The 19,687-nt window shown below is 36.9% G+C and overlaps 1 protein-coding gene across 2 annotated transcripts in view; it reads right to left on the reverse strand.

Annotated features, from left to right (window-relative positions):
- The window catches only part of LOC126481310 (putative glycerol kinase 5), a 380,514-nt gene that overhangs the window by 30,279 nt on the left and 330,548 nt on the right, over positions 1–19,687 (reverse strand). For both annotated transcript variants that reach the window (XM_050104967.1, XM_050104966.1), the window contains 2 exons: positions 14,582–14,676; positions 2,729–2,892 (listed from right to left, as the gene is read on the reverse strand). In XM_050104967.1, coding sequence (XP_049960924.1) covers positions 2,729–2,892; positions 14,582–14,676 — 259 coding nt within the window. The remainder of the gene's footprint in view (positions 1–2,728; positions 2,893–14,581; positions 14,677–19,687) is intronic.

The following is a 19,687-nucleotide window of genomic DNA, read 5'->3' on the forward strand; positions in this document are numbered from 1 at the left end:
AGTAATTCTTGAGGCAAGGACAAACAACATGACCTATGGATTCACTTGCTTTGGTTATTGTATTGCGCAAGCCGGTTGACAGGGAAACTTGATCAGTGGCATTAATTATCAAAAGCTGAGTGAATACTATCACATCACTAAAGTTCAATTTTTTAAGTAATGACAACATTTAGAGTCAGTTTTGAAATTTCTTTTTTCAAAGTGAGAATCTGTAGATTTTGGAAAGATTTTTTAAAATATTTTATTTCTTCAGGGCTATATAATTTTGTTAATACTGTATGATTAAACTTTAATCTTTTGGCATCAATTTCGAAATTTTTAAAATGAGAATTTGTGTATCTTAGAAAGTTTTTAAGACTACAAAAATTTATTAATACTGGTTATGAAACTTTAAAATTAATATCCCTTCTGAATGTTATTGATGTAAAATTGTCCTATCATTCCATATTCATCTCACATGCCATGCTGTGTGCCATATGTAAGAGATTGATGATGTGATTGGGCAGTGGTTCTTACACCAAACTCAGTTACAGGTCTTTGACCTTTACTGGAGGATCAGTGGTGCCCGACATTGACTTCCAAGCTGTTGGTCCTGCAGCCATGACGGAATATCTATGATAGCCTGAAAAATTATTGAACTTGCCACACACAAATGTTTCAATAAATGAGATACAGCTCAACCTAGTTAGTTAATAGAAGTCCAGTCCTCCATTCCTAACGACTAAAATTTCAGTTCACTGTAACTGTCCTGGCCTCAATCTCCATTCTTCCTCCAACCTATCACTCTCTCCCAATTAACATCCCACATTATCTTCAGCAGGCACCCCCCCCCCCCCCCACCACCACCACCACTACCACCAGCTCCAGTGACTGTGTATCATATGACCAGCCCATGTACCTGCCACTGCCACCCTTCTCTCCCGCACACCTAGCTGGGAAAGTGCCTACCTCCCTCCGAGCCACTAGCCACCCACTCCAATCCCTCTACCTGCCTCCACCTCTCTGTCCCCTCTACCCATCCCATGTGACTCTACCCCCACCACAACCTAGTCCACCTGCTGAAATGCAGCACTGGCACTGTTTGCCCTGCTGGAAACATATAGGGATATAGGCAGGTGCATGTGTTGTACTCTTGCTTGAAAAAGGATTACTCTGAAAGCTAGTAAGTGTTCTTTCTTTTTGCCTATTGACAACTTAATGGTTCTGCTTATTGGTAAGTGGTCTCCTTTAATCCAAATGTAATATACAGGGTCATTACAAATGACTGAAGCGATTTCACAGCTCTACAATAACTTTATTATTTGAGATATTTTCACAATGCTTTGCACACACATACAAAACCCCAAAAAGTTTTTTTTAGGCATTCACAAATGTTCGATATGTGCCCAGACTCGGCGCAGCATGTCCCCATCAATGAGTTCGAAAGCATCGTTGATGCGAGCTCGCAGTTCTGGCACGTTTCTTGGTAGAGGAGGTTTAAACACTGAATCTTTCACATAACCCCACAGAAAGAAATTGCATGGGGTTAAGTCGGGAGGGCGTGGAGGCCATGACACGAATTGCTGATCATGATCTCCACCACGACCGATCCATCGGTTTTCCAATCTCCTGTTTAAGAAATGCCGAACATCATGATGGAAGTGTGGTGGAGCACCATCCTGTGGTACGTTTAGCTCCCTGCTTGCTTTATTCGTCGACTTCCGCGGGCTACGCGTGAAACTTGCCCGCATGCGTTCAACCATTTCTTCGCTCACTGCACGCCCGTTGATTTCCCCTTACAGAGGCATCAAGATGCTTTAAACTGCGCATACCATCGCCGAATGGAGTTAGCAGTTGGTGGATCTTTGTTGAACTTCGTCCTGAAGTGTCGTTGCACTGTTATGACTGACTGATGTGAGTGCATTTCAAGCACGACATACGCTTTCTCGGCTCCTGTCACCATTTTGTCTCACTGCGCTCTCGAGCACTCTGGCGGCAGAAACCTGAAGTGCGGCTTCAGCCGAACAAAACTTTATGAGTTTTTCTATGTATCTGTAGTGTGTCGTGACCATATGTCAATGAATGGAGCTACAGTGAATTTATGAAATCGCTTCAATAATTTGTAATAGCCCTGTAATATACTAATTTCTGGATAACTTTTTACTCCTGCAGGTCTAGTTTTATATCATACACTAAAATCCAATACTGAGTGCTAAAATCAAGTCAAATTTTAATTTCATAATTTGCTAATACATAATAGAAACATATTGATGTGATTTTCTACCAGTTTAATATATGAGAACCTTGACTTCTATCAGTTTTCTTAGTAACCTGATAAGAAAACCCATTTTAAAATTTTTCTTGGTACATATTACATAGCAGTTAATCAACTATGAACTACTGACTGAGTGTATCCTGTAACAACAGCTATGGCCCATGAGTGCACATACTGCACTAAATGGTGTAACAAGAATCAGAGCAGCTATTACTTCTCTGAGGATTACCACTCTCCATCATCATTTCATGCTTAAACATGGCAGGCCTGTGTGAGGCTAGGGGGTGATGAACCCAAAACATCAGAGTTTGGTGTTCATGATCCCAATAATTTAAGAAAAATATGACTGGAATGACAGTCACTGATGTGTTCTCACCCATGAACAGTGCTACTCAACCAGAGCCCAAAGAACCATTCACTAATTACATGGGCTATTAAAGTCATATTTTATCACACTTACTTGTTGCTACTTACCGTATACTAGTACATGTGTAATTGGCCTCTTCTTTCAGTGCTTCATATAACTGCAGCACTCGGAAAACCAAGCTTTCCAAAATGGCTCTAATTATATGTGCTCTTTCTGTTTGGGGAGTTACACCAAGGAATCCTGCAGTTGCTTGAGGATTGTTCACTGGTGCCTACAAATTATAATGGTTTGGAAACTCATTATACAATTGCAAAGAAAAGTATTGATTTACATCTAGCCTATACAGTGTAATATGCTTTAGAACTACAAACACTGACATTGGCGACCATCAATCAAGAGACTCTTAATATAAAATTAATAATGGTCTCTGATGAGTCCAACAAGAGAGTAAAGAAATGTCTTTTAGTTCACGAATAACAATCCATCATCTCTCTGTACTCTTGCCTTTTAGGTTTGTGTTACAGTAAGTATTACAGAGTGAAAGCTCTATCATCTGTATTATTGACATCAAAATGCTGAACTTTCATTGTACACAATATTGTTAGACTCAAACACAAACTTCTGACAACTGCGAATATGACTCAATATCACAGAAGTACTTCTGATTTTTCTCAAAAACATACAAGGTCAGTACTTATGGACCTCTGACAACTGACACTTCACCATACATGGTGCATTCCAAGTAACTGATAGCTGATAAAGAATATCAAAGACTACAGCTCACCGAAGTGTAATTTGAGACATAGTGGTCCTAGTGCATGTTCATGAAAGTAATAATGTATCTGAATAATATTAAGTTCAGTAAAAAAAATATGAAGGAAAATTATATCATCTTCACTAACATTCATTTTGAAATTACAGGAGGGAAGCTTTCAGGTGTGCTAATATGTTTATTGGAGACCATCAGCATTATGATTTAGTTAAAATATTGAAATTATATGATTTAAAGAAACAACAGCTTAGTTACAGATTTATTTTTTATTTATAAATTAGTAAGAAATATTCTTAGTTCGATTGGTTCTAGTGGTTTATACCAATAATGAGTTTTGTGTCTGATTTGTAACATATATTTGTGAACTTGGATATTACTATGTGTTTAATCAGTGAGGTACACTGTTATGTTCATACATAATGTCAGTCAAGAAAAAAAAAGAGTTATACTGAAGTAACTGGGTGTGGCATATGTTTCATTTTGAATTTATAAGTAATTAGAACATTATTGGTTATAATATGAAAATAGTATTACTTTAAATACATGCAACACTTCAAAAAACCTTATACACATGTCTCACAAGGTAATGAGTGCTATTGATAACAGACTCAAGTTGACTCCATATTTCTAAGATTTCCACAAAGTTTTTGACTGTATTCATTAGAAATGACTTCTAATCAGGTGGCTTGTTATCAAGTACTGTCTCAGTCATGTGACAGGTTTGTTGGAAAATGACAAATTAACATTTGTGTTTTTATGTGTCTGTAAATTGTTTGCCATCATAATGTTGGCATAAGAGCATTACTATGTTTCGGATGTAGCAAAAAAAGAAGGTTGTTACTCTAATGTTATTGTAATTCAACTTTCTTTGTGTGCAAGAAAACAATATACAATAAATGGAAAAGTGTGAGTTAAATTGAGTTCTTAATTACCATAGTTCACAACAAATTGGTGATTCCGACATGATTGGTGAGATGACAATATTTGGAACATGATTTGTTTCAAAATTTTTAATGTAACAACGAAAACAATCAATTATTGATAAAATTATTTAATTGTCAAAAAACAAAGATGATGTGACTTACCAAACGAAAGTGCTGGCAGGTCGAAAGACACACAAACATACATGTGTGTATGTTTGTGAACTTAATATTATTCAGATACATTATTACTTTCATGAACATGCACTAGGACCACTATGTCTCAAATTCCACTTCGGTGAGCTGTAGTCTTTGATATTCTTTATCAGCTATCAGTTACTTGGAATGCACCATGTATGGTGAAGTGTGACACACAAACATACATGTGTGTATGTTTGTGTGTCTTTTGACCTGCCAGCGCTTTCGTTTGGTAAGACACATCATCTTTGTTTTTTGATAAATTTTTCCCACATGGAATGTTTCCCTCTATTATATTAAAATTATTTAATTGGATAGATAAAAAATCTACTCATCACATAGTGCCAGAAAACACACTTAAAAGACTGTTATGATTGGTAAGCTTTCGGAGCCAGTGGCTTCTTCTTCAGGAAGAAGGGTTGAAGGGCAAGGAAGAAGGGTGAAGGAAAAGGACCGGAGAGGAGGTCTAGGAAAAGGGGTAGATTTTGGGAAAGACACCCAAAACCGTGGGTCAGGGGAGACTTATTGTACAGGATGAAAAGGAAAGACTGATTGTTGGAAGAGATTTGAAAACCTTTTCAAATCTCATCTGATGCAGTCCCCAACAACAGTCTTTCCTTCTCATTCCGTACAGTAAGTCTCCCCTGACTCACGGTTCTGGTTGACTTTCCCAAAATCTACCCCTTTTCCTAGACCTCTCCAGTCCTTTTCCTTCACCTTTCTTCCTTTCCCTTCAACCCTTCTGCCTGAAGAAGGAGCCACTGGCTCTGAAAGCTTGCCAATCACAACAGTCTTTTATGTGTGTGTTGTGCCTCCACTTTATGTGTCTTCTACTAAGCTCCTGATGATGGTGCTGGTAGAACAGTGCAGAGACACTTCAGTCTCAGATAAAATGCCGTTTCATAACAACTCAGCACGTAAAGAAAGCAAAAAATGTGATTAAAGGCATCCTATGTGTGAAATGTAACTTCTGGTTACATGAAAAGTGTACAAATGTGAATCTCAATTTCATAAATGATGATATTAGGTGGTCATGTCATAACTGTATTAGTGATGAAAGTGAACATTTTCTCAACACAATAAATTCAAAAGACGAAATTATCAAGTTACTGAATAGTGACATTGAGATGCTCAGAAAAGAAATAATACTCTTGAAGCATGAAAATGCGAAACTATTAAATAAAAAATCTTTATGGATTCATGGAAACAGTGAATCAGTGAAGGAAAATGGCCAAATGAAAAAAAAGGTCAAATTCAAACCGTTAAAAGTGATATGCAGACCAAAAAATGTGATAATATTGATGAAGATTGTGCACAAAGAAATACAAAATATGTTGAACATAGAAATAAATGTAAGTGCATTGCAGTAACACACAAAAACAAAGTGAGAAAGCATGACATGTGAGACAAACAAAGCACTGGAAATGACTTCTCAATAATTGGCAATTCACTGATTAAAAACATTGCAGTACCAAATACTAAAATTGATGTCCGCCCAGGGATAGGTGTACATCATGTAAATAATCATTTCAAGGACATGCAGACAACAAAACACAAGGCATTCCTGCTGCTAAAATTGCAATGAAAACTATAAAGGTCTTTTCATCCACAAGGGAACGAACTCGCTACATAACAACAGTGAAGAAGAGCTCATTAACGAAGCATGAAATCTAATCCGGACAGCAAAAAATGTGTACCCAGCATCAAAGTTAATTATAAGTAGTATCCTGTGCAGAAGGTCGGTAAGTGAGAAATACATAGACAGGATAACGAATCCCATCAGAGAGCAGTGCAACAGACTTGGTGCAGTTTTCATTGATTTGAATAAGTTTATCAATCATAAATATTTAGGACAGCATGGGTTGCATCTGAACAGGCTAGGATCAGCAACATTCAGCAATATGTACAGTGGTATTTGTAAGATCATACTTAGTAAGGGAAACTAGCATGCAGAGATGGGGGTGTAAAAACTGATTACAAAGTTGAAATGAAAATACAAAAAGTGTGTTTCAAAATAGATGTCATTAGGGATATTCAAAACACTAAAAATATGATTGTAATGCAATTGAACATAAATGGGTTAAGTTCAAACTACACAAATGGCAGAGAAACAAACTTAACGAGTTGCAAATCATTTTGTCAGAAATACCGAATATCAAGGTTGTATGTTCAAACTAAAACTGGATTACAAAGGATAGTATCAAAATCTTAAATAACCTTGATAATTTTTATGTTGCCAGCAGCTTCTGTAGAAGTAATTGAACATGAGGAGGATTGTGCATACTTGTGGAAAGATCAATGGAATATACAGCAAGATTCAATTTCAATTTCCTTGTATGTTTCATAGCTGCTGCGTAGTGTTAGGGCAAAATATTGTAATTTTATCTGTGTTTATAACTCCAAGTGCAGAAATAACAAAACATTTTTTGTTGAAATTCCAGTGTCTACTGCAAAAACTTCAAAAAGAAACCAAGAAAACAGCCATAATAACTGCTGATTTCAACACAGACCTAGCCAGTGAAGCCAACAGTTCAACAAATTTCATTGGTGCGATTCAAATATCAAGTTTCAGTGCTAATTTTGCTGATTTTACTTGAGTAAACGAAATGTCAGCAAGTATAGATACTATTTTAACCAACTATACTTATACTGAGGCAAGTAAATTTCGTTTAGATTTAGGACTTTCTGATCACTGTGCTCTCTTTATGGAGTTACCAAAAACAACAGAACCTTGCTTGAAAAAAACCTACACCACACACCAGTTCAGCAAGGAAAATATGAACTTATTCCATCATACATTAAATAAGGTGGACTGGGCTACAGCTCATAGTATTTCATATTCTAAAAACTTTGCTACTTTCTTGGAGAAGTTCCTACATGTTTTTAATGAAACCAGTACATTATAATAAAGTAGGAAATAAAGTAAAGTGGATTACTGAAGGAATAAAAATCTCAAGAGCACAAAAACAACAGCTACATAAGGAAATAAAGCCCTGATTTTGTTTCCTATGTAAAAAATTACAAAAATGTTTTCGGAAAAGTTGTAAAGGCTGCAAAAGAACTGGCAAATAATACATTTATTCTGGATGGTGAAAACATATCAAAGGCATAGTGGTCCGTCATCAAAGCTGAAACAGGTGCCACAGCTAGAGGCCAAGATATTCCTGCAATCAAGATGCAGAACAAAACTATTGTAAATCCTATTCAGATTTCTGAATGATTTAATGAATTCTTTATAAATGTAAACAAATCAAACATCAATGTAGCAGAATACCCAGATAAGGTAAATTTCTTCTACAGTGAGCAATTCAAAGGCGAACTTTTCAGAACATCCAAAACTACTGTAGAAGATATAGAAAATGTTATACTATCACTAAAAAGTAAAACATCAGCAGGATGGGATGGGATCCCAACAAAAGGGTTAAAAACAGTTTCTACAATAACTGACAGCCACTATCTACAGTAGTTAACCACCCCCTTCAAGAAGGTTATTTTCCGACACACTGAAGTACTCAGTAGTTAAGTCACTATTCAAAACAGGCATAAAAGGACATATGGGAAACTATCACCCAGTCTTTCTTCTTCCAGCACTATCAAAAGTATCTGAAAAGGTAGTCACCATACAAATTCAAAATTTCATAGAAAAATTTAAAATAACTTAAAAAAATCGGTATAGATTTCAAAAACACAAAACTACAGTCTCTGCTATAAACCATTTTGTGGACAAAATTAGCTCGTCTCTAGACAATTCTCTGCATGCCACAGGAATTTTTTGTGGCCTATCAAAGGCCTTTGAGAGTGTGAACCACTCCTTGCTACACTATAAACTGAAAAAGTATGGAATTAGGGGCATGGTATTAGAATAGTTCACGTCCTATCTAACCAAACAAAGGCAAAGAGTGGTTATATCATCAGCGAGGGGAACTTATATTTCACAACAGAAAACCATGTCACAAGGAGTACCCCAAGGTCCTGTCTTAGGTCCCACTCTGTTTCTGTTTTATATAAATGATTAATGTTGTCTGCCCCCGGCAGCTGAGTGGTCAGCGCGACAGACTGTCAATCCTAAGGACCCGGGTTCGATTCCCGGCTGTGTTGGAGATTTTCTCCACTCAGGGACTGGGTGTTGTGTTGTCCTAATCATCATCATTTCATCCCCATCGACGCGCAATTCGCCAAAATGGCGTCAAATTGAAAGACTTGCAGTAGGCAAGCGGTCTACCCGACGGGAGGCCCTCGTCACACACCATTATTATACTTAATGTTGAGAGTCACACAGTTTTGTTTGCAGATGACACATCTGTAATCATTGAAAGTAACAGTACTGACCAAATTCTCCAAACTGTATTAAATACTTTAGAAAAATTAGATACATGGTTCAATTTAAATGGGTTAAAGTCACACATGGAAAAGACTCAGTTAATGCAGTTTAATACAAACAAGCAAAATTAAATGATATTCAGGTCAGTCACAGAAACCAAGATTTACAGAAGCTAGCTCTGTGAAATTCCTAGGAATGCAACTAGATAAAAATCTATCATAGTCTCACATGTACAGTACCTGCCAAATAAATTAAATAGCCTAGCATTTGCAATGAGGATATTGTACAATGCTACCAGTATGGGCATAAGAAAAGTAATATATCACAACTACTATGAGCCAGTATTAAGATATGGAATTGTATTTTGGAGTAACACACACCATGTGCATCGAATATTAAATTATCAGAAAAACATCATTAGAAATACGCACAATGTAGGACGAAGAAAATCATGTCACCCACTCCTAAAAAAATCTAAGTATATTAAGTGTTCCCTCACTATACATCTATGAGCTGACTATCTTTGTACACAATGACCCTGATTTATTTGTAGCAAATCATTTTCAACATGATAACAACCAGTTAAAACTTTACGCCCAAACTCCACATTATGTGAGTACGAAAATTTATAACGAAGTGATAGAAAGAGAACTCTCAGCATAAATTTAGAAACACTGAAAAAAAACCTTATATGAGAAACCAGTGCAGAAATGTTACTATTCAGCAGAAGAATTTATGAATGACAACCTGAAAATTTGAGCAAGAGAGCAAGTACTTAGGACCGTTAATTTTTTAAAAGTTTGTTATTTTTTAAGAAATATTATTAATTGCTTGGTTAATTAATTATCCAGTACAGTATATTATATTACTGACACTATAAGAAAAATTGTAAACAGTTATTTTGTTTTGATGAGTCTCCTGTACATTATGTCAATGACATGAAATTGTATATTACGAGACAATAAACTTCTATTTTATTCTGTTGACATGTCATTTGGATGTTTCCCACACGTGTTGCACGTAAGTATTGCAATATGTGCTGTGTTAACTTGATAAACTATATTTAATAGTTTACTTTAACATGTATTTATCAGAATGGAACAGTAGCAGTCAATGAGACTTGCTTGTTAACATATACTGCTGAACAAAAATGGCTAGTTCTTCATCAAAGGATTAAGGAGCTTTTTCTGCTGGTGTGAAATTCCATGTCATCTCATCTCAGCATTCCATATATATTATTTCTGAATACACACTGTGAATACAATGTTGATTCCAGATTGACACAATACATGTAGTCCAACCGATTATGATGCTAAGAATTACAATGTAGCAGGATCCCTAGATGAAAAATTTTGGGGTATTAAACTCCTAGTGGACAAAATGCGAATACAATTGCTGAATGTATAATGCCTAAGTTTGATAAACTTTTGAAAAAAAGCTGTAAACTGCTACCAGAAATTTTCATTGGTACAGCAGTAATGAGTACTGCCATCAACTGAGTGCAATCTTAAGTGAGAGAAGCAAAACCTAGCACACATTTAATTCACCATTTATTTCATCAACTACATTCTCATCCATACAGAATATTGGTTTTAGGTGTAAACTATTTTATCAAAAGTACCCGGGCTTGAACTCTGCTGGGGACCCTTTTAGCAAGATGTTTGAATGTCTGTAGAGGAACGGCATCCCATTTTTCCTCAAGAGTGAGAAACAGAAAATGTTGTGATTATTTATTTCTTACACTGTAGCCTGTTACCTGTAAGTTAAACAAAGGACATATTCATTCTTACAAAAATTATTCCTATCAACAGCAATATTTCCCCTGTAAGAAGGTAGTGATGTTAGAAACTGTGGTCCGGAGCAAAGGCAACATTCTAACTCATTCCAAAGGGCAGGCCACCGGCAGGGCAATCCATTTCAGGTAAGTTATTGTCCACAAACAGCTGCCTCACAGATGCCACTTTATAACAGGGAGCACTGTCATCCTGATACAAACTTCATTGTCTCTGAACTGTTCCTTTACTGTACACAATAGACAATGCTGAAAAATGTGTTCATATCCTTACATACTTAGCATTTTCTTAAGCATAATAGGGGATCACACCCTAACAACAGGATATATCCCCATACTGTAACACCTTGTCCTCTGTACTTCACTGCTGGCACTGCACATGACAGGAGAACATTCTACAGGGATCCACCAAATCCAAATACTTCCACAGGAGTGGCACAGCATGCAGAGTGATTCATCACTCCAAATCACTTGTTTACAGACTCCACATCACACCACATTAAGCAATATGTAGCATTGACTCCAAAAATGTGTGGCTTATGAGGAGTTGCTCAACCAATGTACTTCATTCTTTCTATCTTCCTAGACCATGGTCACAAAGCTACCTGGACTGCTGGTAGTACTTTGGAACTCGCAAGAGATTCCTTCCACTAATTTCATACGAATATTTATAGCTGCTTTCCACATTCCTTGATAGTCTCTGTTAATCAGCAGATAAGGACCATCCAATCTTGATTTAGCTGTGGTTGTTCCTTTGCATTTATAATTAACAATCACATCACCAAAAGTTTATTAGGGCAGCTTTGAAGGGGTTGAAATGATCCTGATGGATTCGTTATTCAGGTGGCATTTAATGACTAGTCCACAATCGAAACCACTGAGTTATTCTGATTGACCCTTTCTGCTGTTGCTGCTTCTCTACTGACAACACAATACGCCCCTCCTGCTTTTATACTGGCTGGTCTGCCTCTTGTGCCATCTGGTAGTCACTTCTGCATTACATATTGTTGTCTGGATACTTTTGATCAGACAGTGTATATGCCACTCGATTGGTTGCTAGCAGTATATCAACTAGATAGAATTTAAAATCAAGCACACCTGATGTTACCTGTATCAGAAGAAAATTCTATAAGGTAAATTAATAAATTATGAGACAGATTTTCTGGTCAGTGCTTACTTTCAGAAGGCAGGATTTCTGGAGACAAGCACATACAAAAGTAAAAGACAACTGCCTAGCTTTTGTAACTAATAGAACCTTCCTGCGGAGAAAAGTTGGATCAACTGGGGCAGGTTAAAAGAAGAGCAGGTCACTTAGACCCAAAGACAGGAAGGACCCCACCAGTAGTCTTTGTCTACCCTTGTCCTCACTAGCTTATTTTAATATGTGTATTCTCTTGAAGTTTTCCGAAATTCCTTCACCAGGGAAGACGAATGGAATATTCCAGAATTTGAAACACGAACAGCTGCTAGCATGAGTTTCTTAGAAGTAGATACCTTAAGGGTTGTGAAGCAACTCAAATCGCTTGATATGGGCAAGTCTTCAGATCCAAATTGTATACCGATTAGGTTCCTTTCAGATTACGCTGATACAATAGCTCCCTACTTAGCAATCATATACCACCACTCGCTCACCAATAGATCTGTACCTACAGATTGGAAAATTGCGCAGGTCGCACCAGTGTTTAAGAAGGGTAGTAGGAGTAATCCATCGAACTACAGACCTATATCATTGACGTCGGTTTGCAGTAGGGTTTTGGAGCATAAACTGTATTCAAACATTATGAATCACCCCGAAGGGAACGATCTATTGATACGTAATCAGCATGGTTTCAGAAAACATCATTCTTGTGCAACACAGCTAGCTCTTTATTCGCACGAAGTAATGGCCGCTATCAACAGGGGATCTCAAGTTGATTCCATATTTCTAGATTTTGACACCGTTCCTCACAAATGACTTCTAATCAAGCTGCGGGCCTATGGGGTATCATCTCAGTTGTACGACTGGATTCGTGATTTCCTGTCAGTAAGGTCGCAGTTCGTAGTAAATCATCGAGTAAAACTGAAGTGATATCAGGTGTTCATCAGGGAAGCGTCTGGGACCTCTGCTGTTCCTGATCTATATAAATGACCTGGGTGACAATCTGAGCAGTTCTCTTAGGTTGTTCGCAGATGATGCTGTAATTTACCGTCTAGTAAGGTCATCCAAAGACCAGTATCAGTTGCAAAGCGATTTAGAAAAGATTTCTGTATGGTGTGGCAGGTGGCAGTTGACGCTAAATAATGAAAAGTGTGAGCTGATCCACATGAGTTCCAAAAGAAATCCACTGGAATTCGATTACTCGATAAATAGTACAATTCCCAGGGCTGTCAATTCAACCAAGTACCTGGGTGTAAAAATTACGAACAACGTCAGTTGGAAAGACCACATAGATAATATTGTGGGGAAGGTGAGCCAAAGGTTGCTTTTCATTGGCAGGACACTTAGAAGATGCAACAAGACCACTAAAGAGACAGCTTACACTACACTCGTTCATCCTCTGTTAGAATATTGTTGCGCAGTGTGGGATCCTTACCAGGTGGGATTGACAGAGGACATCGAAAGGGTGCAAAAAAGGGCAGCTCATTTTGTATTATCACGTAATAGGGGAGAGAGTGTGGCAGATATGATACGCGAGTTGGGATGGAAGTCATTAAAGCAAAGACGTTTTTCGTTGCGGCGAGATCTATTCACGAAATTTCAGTCACCAACTTTCTCTTCCGAATGCGAAAATATTTTGTTGAGCCCAACCTACATAGGTAGGAATGATCATCAAAATAAAGTAAGAGAAATCAGAGCTCGAACAGAAAGGTTTAGGTGTTCGTTTTTCCCGTACGCTGTTCGGGAGTGGAATGGTAAAGAGATAGTATGATTGTGGTTCGATGAACCCTCTGCCAAGCACTTGAATGTGAATTGCAGAGTAATCATGTAGATGTAGATGTAGAAGTGATTTGGAAAAACCCACATCATGATGGCAGGATAATGACCTGAAATCTAATTCTGAGAATGACATTCCACTTTTACACTGCCTAATTGAGTCATTCATGTTTCAATTAGGACACTGAGAAAGCATATCCATTATTGGTATGCTGTAAAAGTGCACAAGAATAACAGCACTGTAGAAATCTATTCCTTGTAATGTAAAACTACCCAAATTGGTCATTGATGGTAAGAAGCACATGTGTTTGTCATTTTAAGATTATCTACAGGTCTTGTTATGAAGATCAACAACACATCCAAGTTAATTACTCTGAGATGTAAAACTAGTGCAGGCTGAAATGCTCCAGACCCCCACCCCTCACACCCTCAAATTTTGAAAGTAGGAGCGCTAAACACGTCAATGTGTATTACTCTACAAAAATCCTGTGAAACATCATTCCATAAAAAATGTTTTCAGTGTTCCAGTAACACATACTACTTCTCCATACAATGCATACAATGGCAGCTAGCATTTGCTTACGCAATTCTCAACTTCTGGAAGTTGGTCAAAATAACCAGTCCCTCATTCATAACAATTGTGAGCATAAATGTATACCCAGAAAACTATGGAGCATGTCTGTTAATATGGTAATTGGTGATTCCATTGTCTCTCTGTGACTCATCAACAGCAATATATAACATACAGTAGATGAAGTCATTATGTCTACATAATCGTTTCCTCATTGGTGTCCATAGGTTTTATGATGAGGAAGTAATTTTTAATTGTAGAATTAAAATATGAAAGATCGAAACAACTGTTCAGTTTTAATACAACTGGTATAAAATCAAAGCAGGAAACATCATTTTACTACCAGCATTTTATGTACCATACAAGCCAAAGGGGCTCTTTAAGGCCTATCCTGACTATATATGAAACATTATTATGAAGAGAGTTACTTTTTTTAAAGTCAGGTAAGAATGTTAACAGTCCTCTCTATTACCTGCAACCCACTGAAAGCGGGTATAAAGAAAACTCCACCTGAATCCTTAACAGATGTCGCAAGCTGTTCAGATTCCTCTGGACTTTTCAACCAACCTACAAACAACAAAACAACAACAACAACAACAACAATAATAATAATAATAATAATAATAATAATACAATAATAATAATATTACCAAGCAACAAACCTAGGAACCAACACAACTGGATACAGATCACAAGTATACACAACATTTATTACCAGATACCCAGAATTAAAATTTTTAACAGAACAACGACTAGCTGATCAGATCCATGTAATAATAAAAAATAACAGGATACCCCAGTCAGAATTAGAAAACATCAAACAACAAGTACAACAAATACTGGAACAAAATTATGTGCAATCAGAAGAAGAAGAAAATACAGTAATGGACTCAAACATCCCAGAGAAAACAAAGAACAAAACGCGTCAATTACATAATCAGAGGAAAACGAAATCTTAAGACAGCCACCAGAACAAGCACAAATAGAACACAAAGTGACACACATATTAGATATAGAAGAGAAATTTCAGCTGACATATATAGAATACAAAGACACAAATACAGACATTAGACCATTCTTGCATTGACCCCCAATTAACCCACAAGTCGAAACAACAATATCAACTATCAACACAATCATACACGACAAAATAAATGAAAATACAACTATAGAAGAGTTACAACTACTGGTTTATATAGGAGCACTCACTACACTAGATATACAAACTAGGCAGAGATCAGAACCAACCAACACACAGAAGAAACCCACAAAACCAGCATGGCAACACAGGCTACAGATCAGAATAGAAAAACTGAGAAAAGGCATCGGACAGCTAACACAATTTATAAGAAATGAAATGTCAGAAAAGAAACGAAAAAGGTCAGGTAAAATCTCACAAGAAGAAGCGATAGAGCAATTAGATGAAAAGAAGCAGAAATTACAAGCATTGGCCAAACGACTTAGAAGATACAAAAAAAGTGAAAATAGAAGGAAACAAAACCAAACATTCAACACAAACCAAAAGAAATTTTACCAAACAGTAGATAACACACACATTAAAATAGACAATCCACCAAACATAACAGACATGGAACACTTCTGGGGCAATATATGGTCAAACCCGGTACAACATAACAGGCTTCCACGGTGGATACAAGCAGAAACAGACTCATACAAGATGATACCACAAATGCCTGAAGTGATAATTTTGCAACATGAAGTCACCCGACCAATTAATTCTACGCACAATTGGAAAGCCCCTGGAAATGATAAAATAGCAAATTTCTGGCTAAAGAAGTTCACCTCAACACATTCACATCTAACTAAATTATTTAACAGTTACATTGCAGACCCATACACATTCCCTGATACACTTACACATGGAATAACTTATCTGAAACCTAAAGATCAAGCAGACACAGCAAACCCAGCTAAATATCACCCCATAACATGCCTACCAACAATCTACAAAATATTAACTTCAGTCATTACACAGAAATTAATGACACATACAACACAGAACAAAATTAAAAATGAAGAACAACAGGCTGCTGCAAAGGAGCACGAGGATGTAAAGAGCAACTGATAATAGATGCAGAGGTGACATATCAAGCTAAAACTAAACAAAAGTCGCTACACTACGCATACATTGATTACCAAAAAGCTTTTGATAGTGTACCCCACTCATGGTTACTACAGATATTGGAAATATACAAAGTAGATCCTAAATTGATACAGTTCCTAAACATAGTAATGAAAAACTGGAAAACCACACTTAATATCCAAACAAATTCAGATAATATCACATCACAGCCAATACAGATTAAGCGTGGAATATACCAAGGAGACTCATTAAGTTGTTTCTGGTTCTGTCTTGCTCTGAACCCACTATCCAACATGCTAAATAATACAAATTATGGATATAATATTACTGGAACACACCCACACAAAATCACACATTTGCTATACATGGATGATCTAAAACTACTGGCAGCAACAAATCAACAACTCAACCAATTACTAAAGATAACAGAAGTATTCAGCAATGATATAAATATGGCTTTTGGAACAGACAAATGTAAGAAAAATAGCATAGTCAAGGGAAAACACACTAAACAAGAAGATTACATATTGAATAACCACAGTGACGCCATAGAAGCGATGGAAAAAACAGATGCCTATAAATATCTAAGATACAGACAAAAAATAGGAATAGATAATACAAATATTAAAGAAGAACTAAAAGAAAAACATAGACAAAGACTAACAAAAATACTGAAAACAGAATTGACAGCAAGAAACAAGACAAAAGCTATAAATACTTATGCTATACCGATATTGACCTGCTCATTTGGAGTAGTGAAATGGAGTAACACAGACCTAGAAGCACTCAATACACTTACACGCTCACAATGCCACAAATATAGAATACATCACATACATTCAGCAACAGAAAGATTCACATTAAATAGAAAGGAAGGAGGAAGGGGATTCATCGACATAAAAAACCTACATTATGGACAGGTAGACAATTTAAGAAAATTCTTTCTAGAATGAGCATAAACTAGCAAAATACACAAAGCAATCACTCATATAAATACATCGGCTACACCACTGCAATTTCATAAGCACTTCTACAACCCTTTAGATCACATAACATCAACAGATACGAAGAAAGTAAATTGGAAAAAGAAAACACTACATGGCAAGCACCCATATCATCTAACACAGCCACACATCGATCAAGACGCATACAACACATGGCTAAGAAAAGGCAATATATACAGTGAGACGGAAGGATTCATGATTGCAATACAGGATCAAACAATAAACACCAGATATTACAGCAAGCATATTATTAAAGATCCCAATACCACAACAGATAAATGCAGACTTTGCAAACAACAAATAGAAACAGTAGATCACATCACAAGTGGATGTACAATACTAGCAAATACAGAATACCCCAGAAGACATGACAATGTAGCAAAAATAATACATCAACAACTTGCCATAAAACATAAACTAATAAAACAACACGTTCCTACATACAAGTATGCACCACAAAATGTACTGGAGAATGATGAATACAAATTATACTGGAACAGAACCATTATAACAGATAAAACAACACCACATAACAAACCTGACATCATACTCACCAATAAAAAGAAGAAATTAACACAACTAATCGAAATATCCATACCCAATACAACAAATATACAGAAGAAAACAGGAGAAAAAATGGAAAAATACATCCAACTGGCTGAGGAAGTCAAGGACATGTGGCATCAGGATAAAGTTGACATTATACCAATTATACTATCAACTACAGGAGTCATACCACACAATATCCACCAGTACATCAATGCAATACAGCTACAGCCAAACTTATATATACAACTACAGAAATCCGTAATTATTGATACATGTTCAATTACCCGAAAGTTCCTAAATGCAATATAACATATTCCATACAGTTAAAAGGAAGTCACGTTTGATCAAGGTCCGCGTCACTTTCCATTTTTGACCAGACATAACGTCTGAGAAAAGAAAGAAATAATAATAATGATAATGCAAAACATTTGGCAGCAGCAAGTGGGGAAAAAAGATACCAGAAAAAGCCACTCAATGTAAGTTTATGTGCCAAACAGTTAGTTGATTGTGCGGAAAGCTTTAGACAATTTAAATACACAATTTTGGGCATCTAGCCAGGTTAATAATTCTATTCTTCTGCACAGTTTTTCCACAACTATCACTATCTGGGCTCTAACTACACAGTACTATATTGTTTGCAACATGACAACATACCGTCATATCCATTCTAACTCAATTCCCTACACTGGTCATGTTCCTCTTTACATGCATTTGTCTTTTGGTCATGGCATCAGAACACCACATTGTAACTGGTCCATGGCATTTCCTAACTGACAGATATACATTGATATCAAACAGAGTTCTGCATCCCACACCTTGCTTACAATGAACTCTAGGTTTTTGTTTATGAAGGCTTCCAACACATAAGCGGATTTCACTAAGAAAAATGTGTTTTTGCAAACAAAAAAATGGTTTTTCTAACAAAAAATAAAAACACACAAAAAATTAACATGAAATGGAATAATAAATGTACTGGATTATATTCAAATTACACAGAAATAATGCATCATAGTTCAGCTTTAAACCTGATCAGAATTTCTAGTGATTACAGGATTGTAGCTATAATGAAACTAAAGACCAAATTAATGAGAGCTGAACATATTAAGCACAAATCTTGTTTCACTGCTTCAGGGAATTTACATACAAACAAAGAAAATAAACAACAAGGTAGTTTAAGACTCTAAAGAATGAAAGAACTGCACCCTTAAATGTGAGATATGAGATGGTATTACAACACAGTTGAGCAACCACAAAGGAGCTATAAATAATTAAAACATAAAATGACAAAGTTTTCAGAAGAAACACAACAATATTGACTGAGAGAAAAGAATTAAGTGCCTTTGGATTAAAGGACACCACACACCAAAAGGCGGAAGCACTGTGTTGTGCCAGCTAGAGTAAAAATGCCACATTTTAGCAGGTCGACTATGTTGTGGTGGATGTAGTATCAGCAAGGTTGGGTAAAGGGAGAGAGAGGTGGGAGGTAGGGAGAGGGATCGGGGTGGGTGGCTAGTGGCTTGAAGGGAGGTAGCCAGATTGCCATCTAGGAGTGTGGGAAGGAGACATAGCAGGTAAACGGGCTAGGTATCTGATGCATAGTTGTTGGAGCTGGTAGGGAGTGGTGCATGTTGAAGGTGATGTCAGGATGTGAATTTGGAGGGGGTGACAGGACTGAGGAAGGGGAAAATGTTAGGTGAAGGGCTATGTGAGACAAAGTGGAATTGGAGGTTGGTTGGTTGGTTGGTTGGTTTGGGGAAGGAGACCAGACAGCGAGGTCATCGGTCTCATCGGATTAGGGAAGGACGGGGAAGGAAGTTGGCCGTGCCCTTTCAAAGGGCCTGGAGCGATATAGGGAAATCACGGAAAACCTAAATCAGGATGGCCGGACGCGGGATTGAACCGACGTCCTTCCGAATGCGAG

Source organism: Schistocerca serialis, chromosome 5 (genome assembly GCF_023864345.2).
Source record: "Schistocerca serialis cubense isolate TAMUIC-IGC-003099 chromosome 5, iqSchSeri2.2, whole genome shotgun sequence".
NCBI classification, from domain to species: Eukaryota; Metazoa; Arthropoda; class Insecta; order Orthoptera; family Acrididae; genus Schistocerca; species Schistocerca serialis.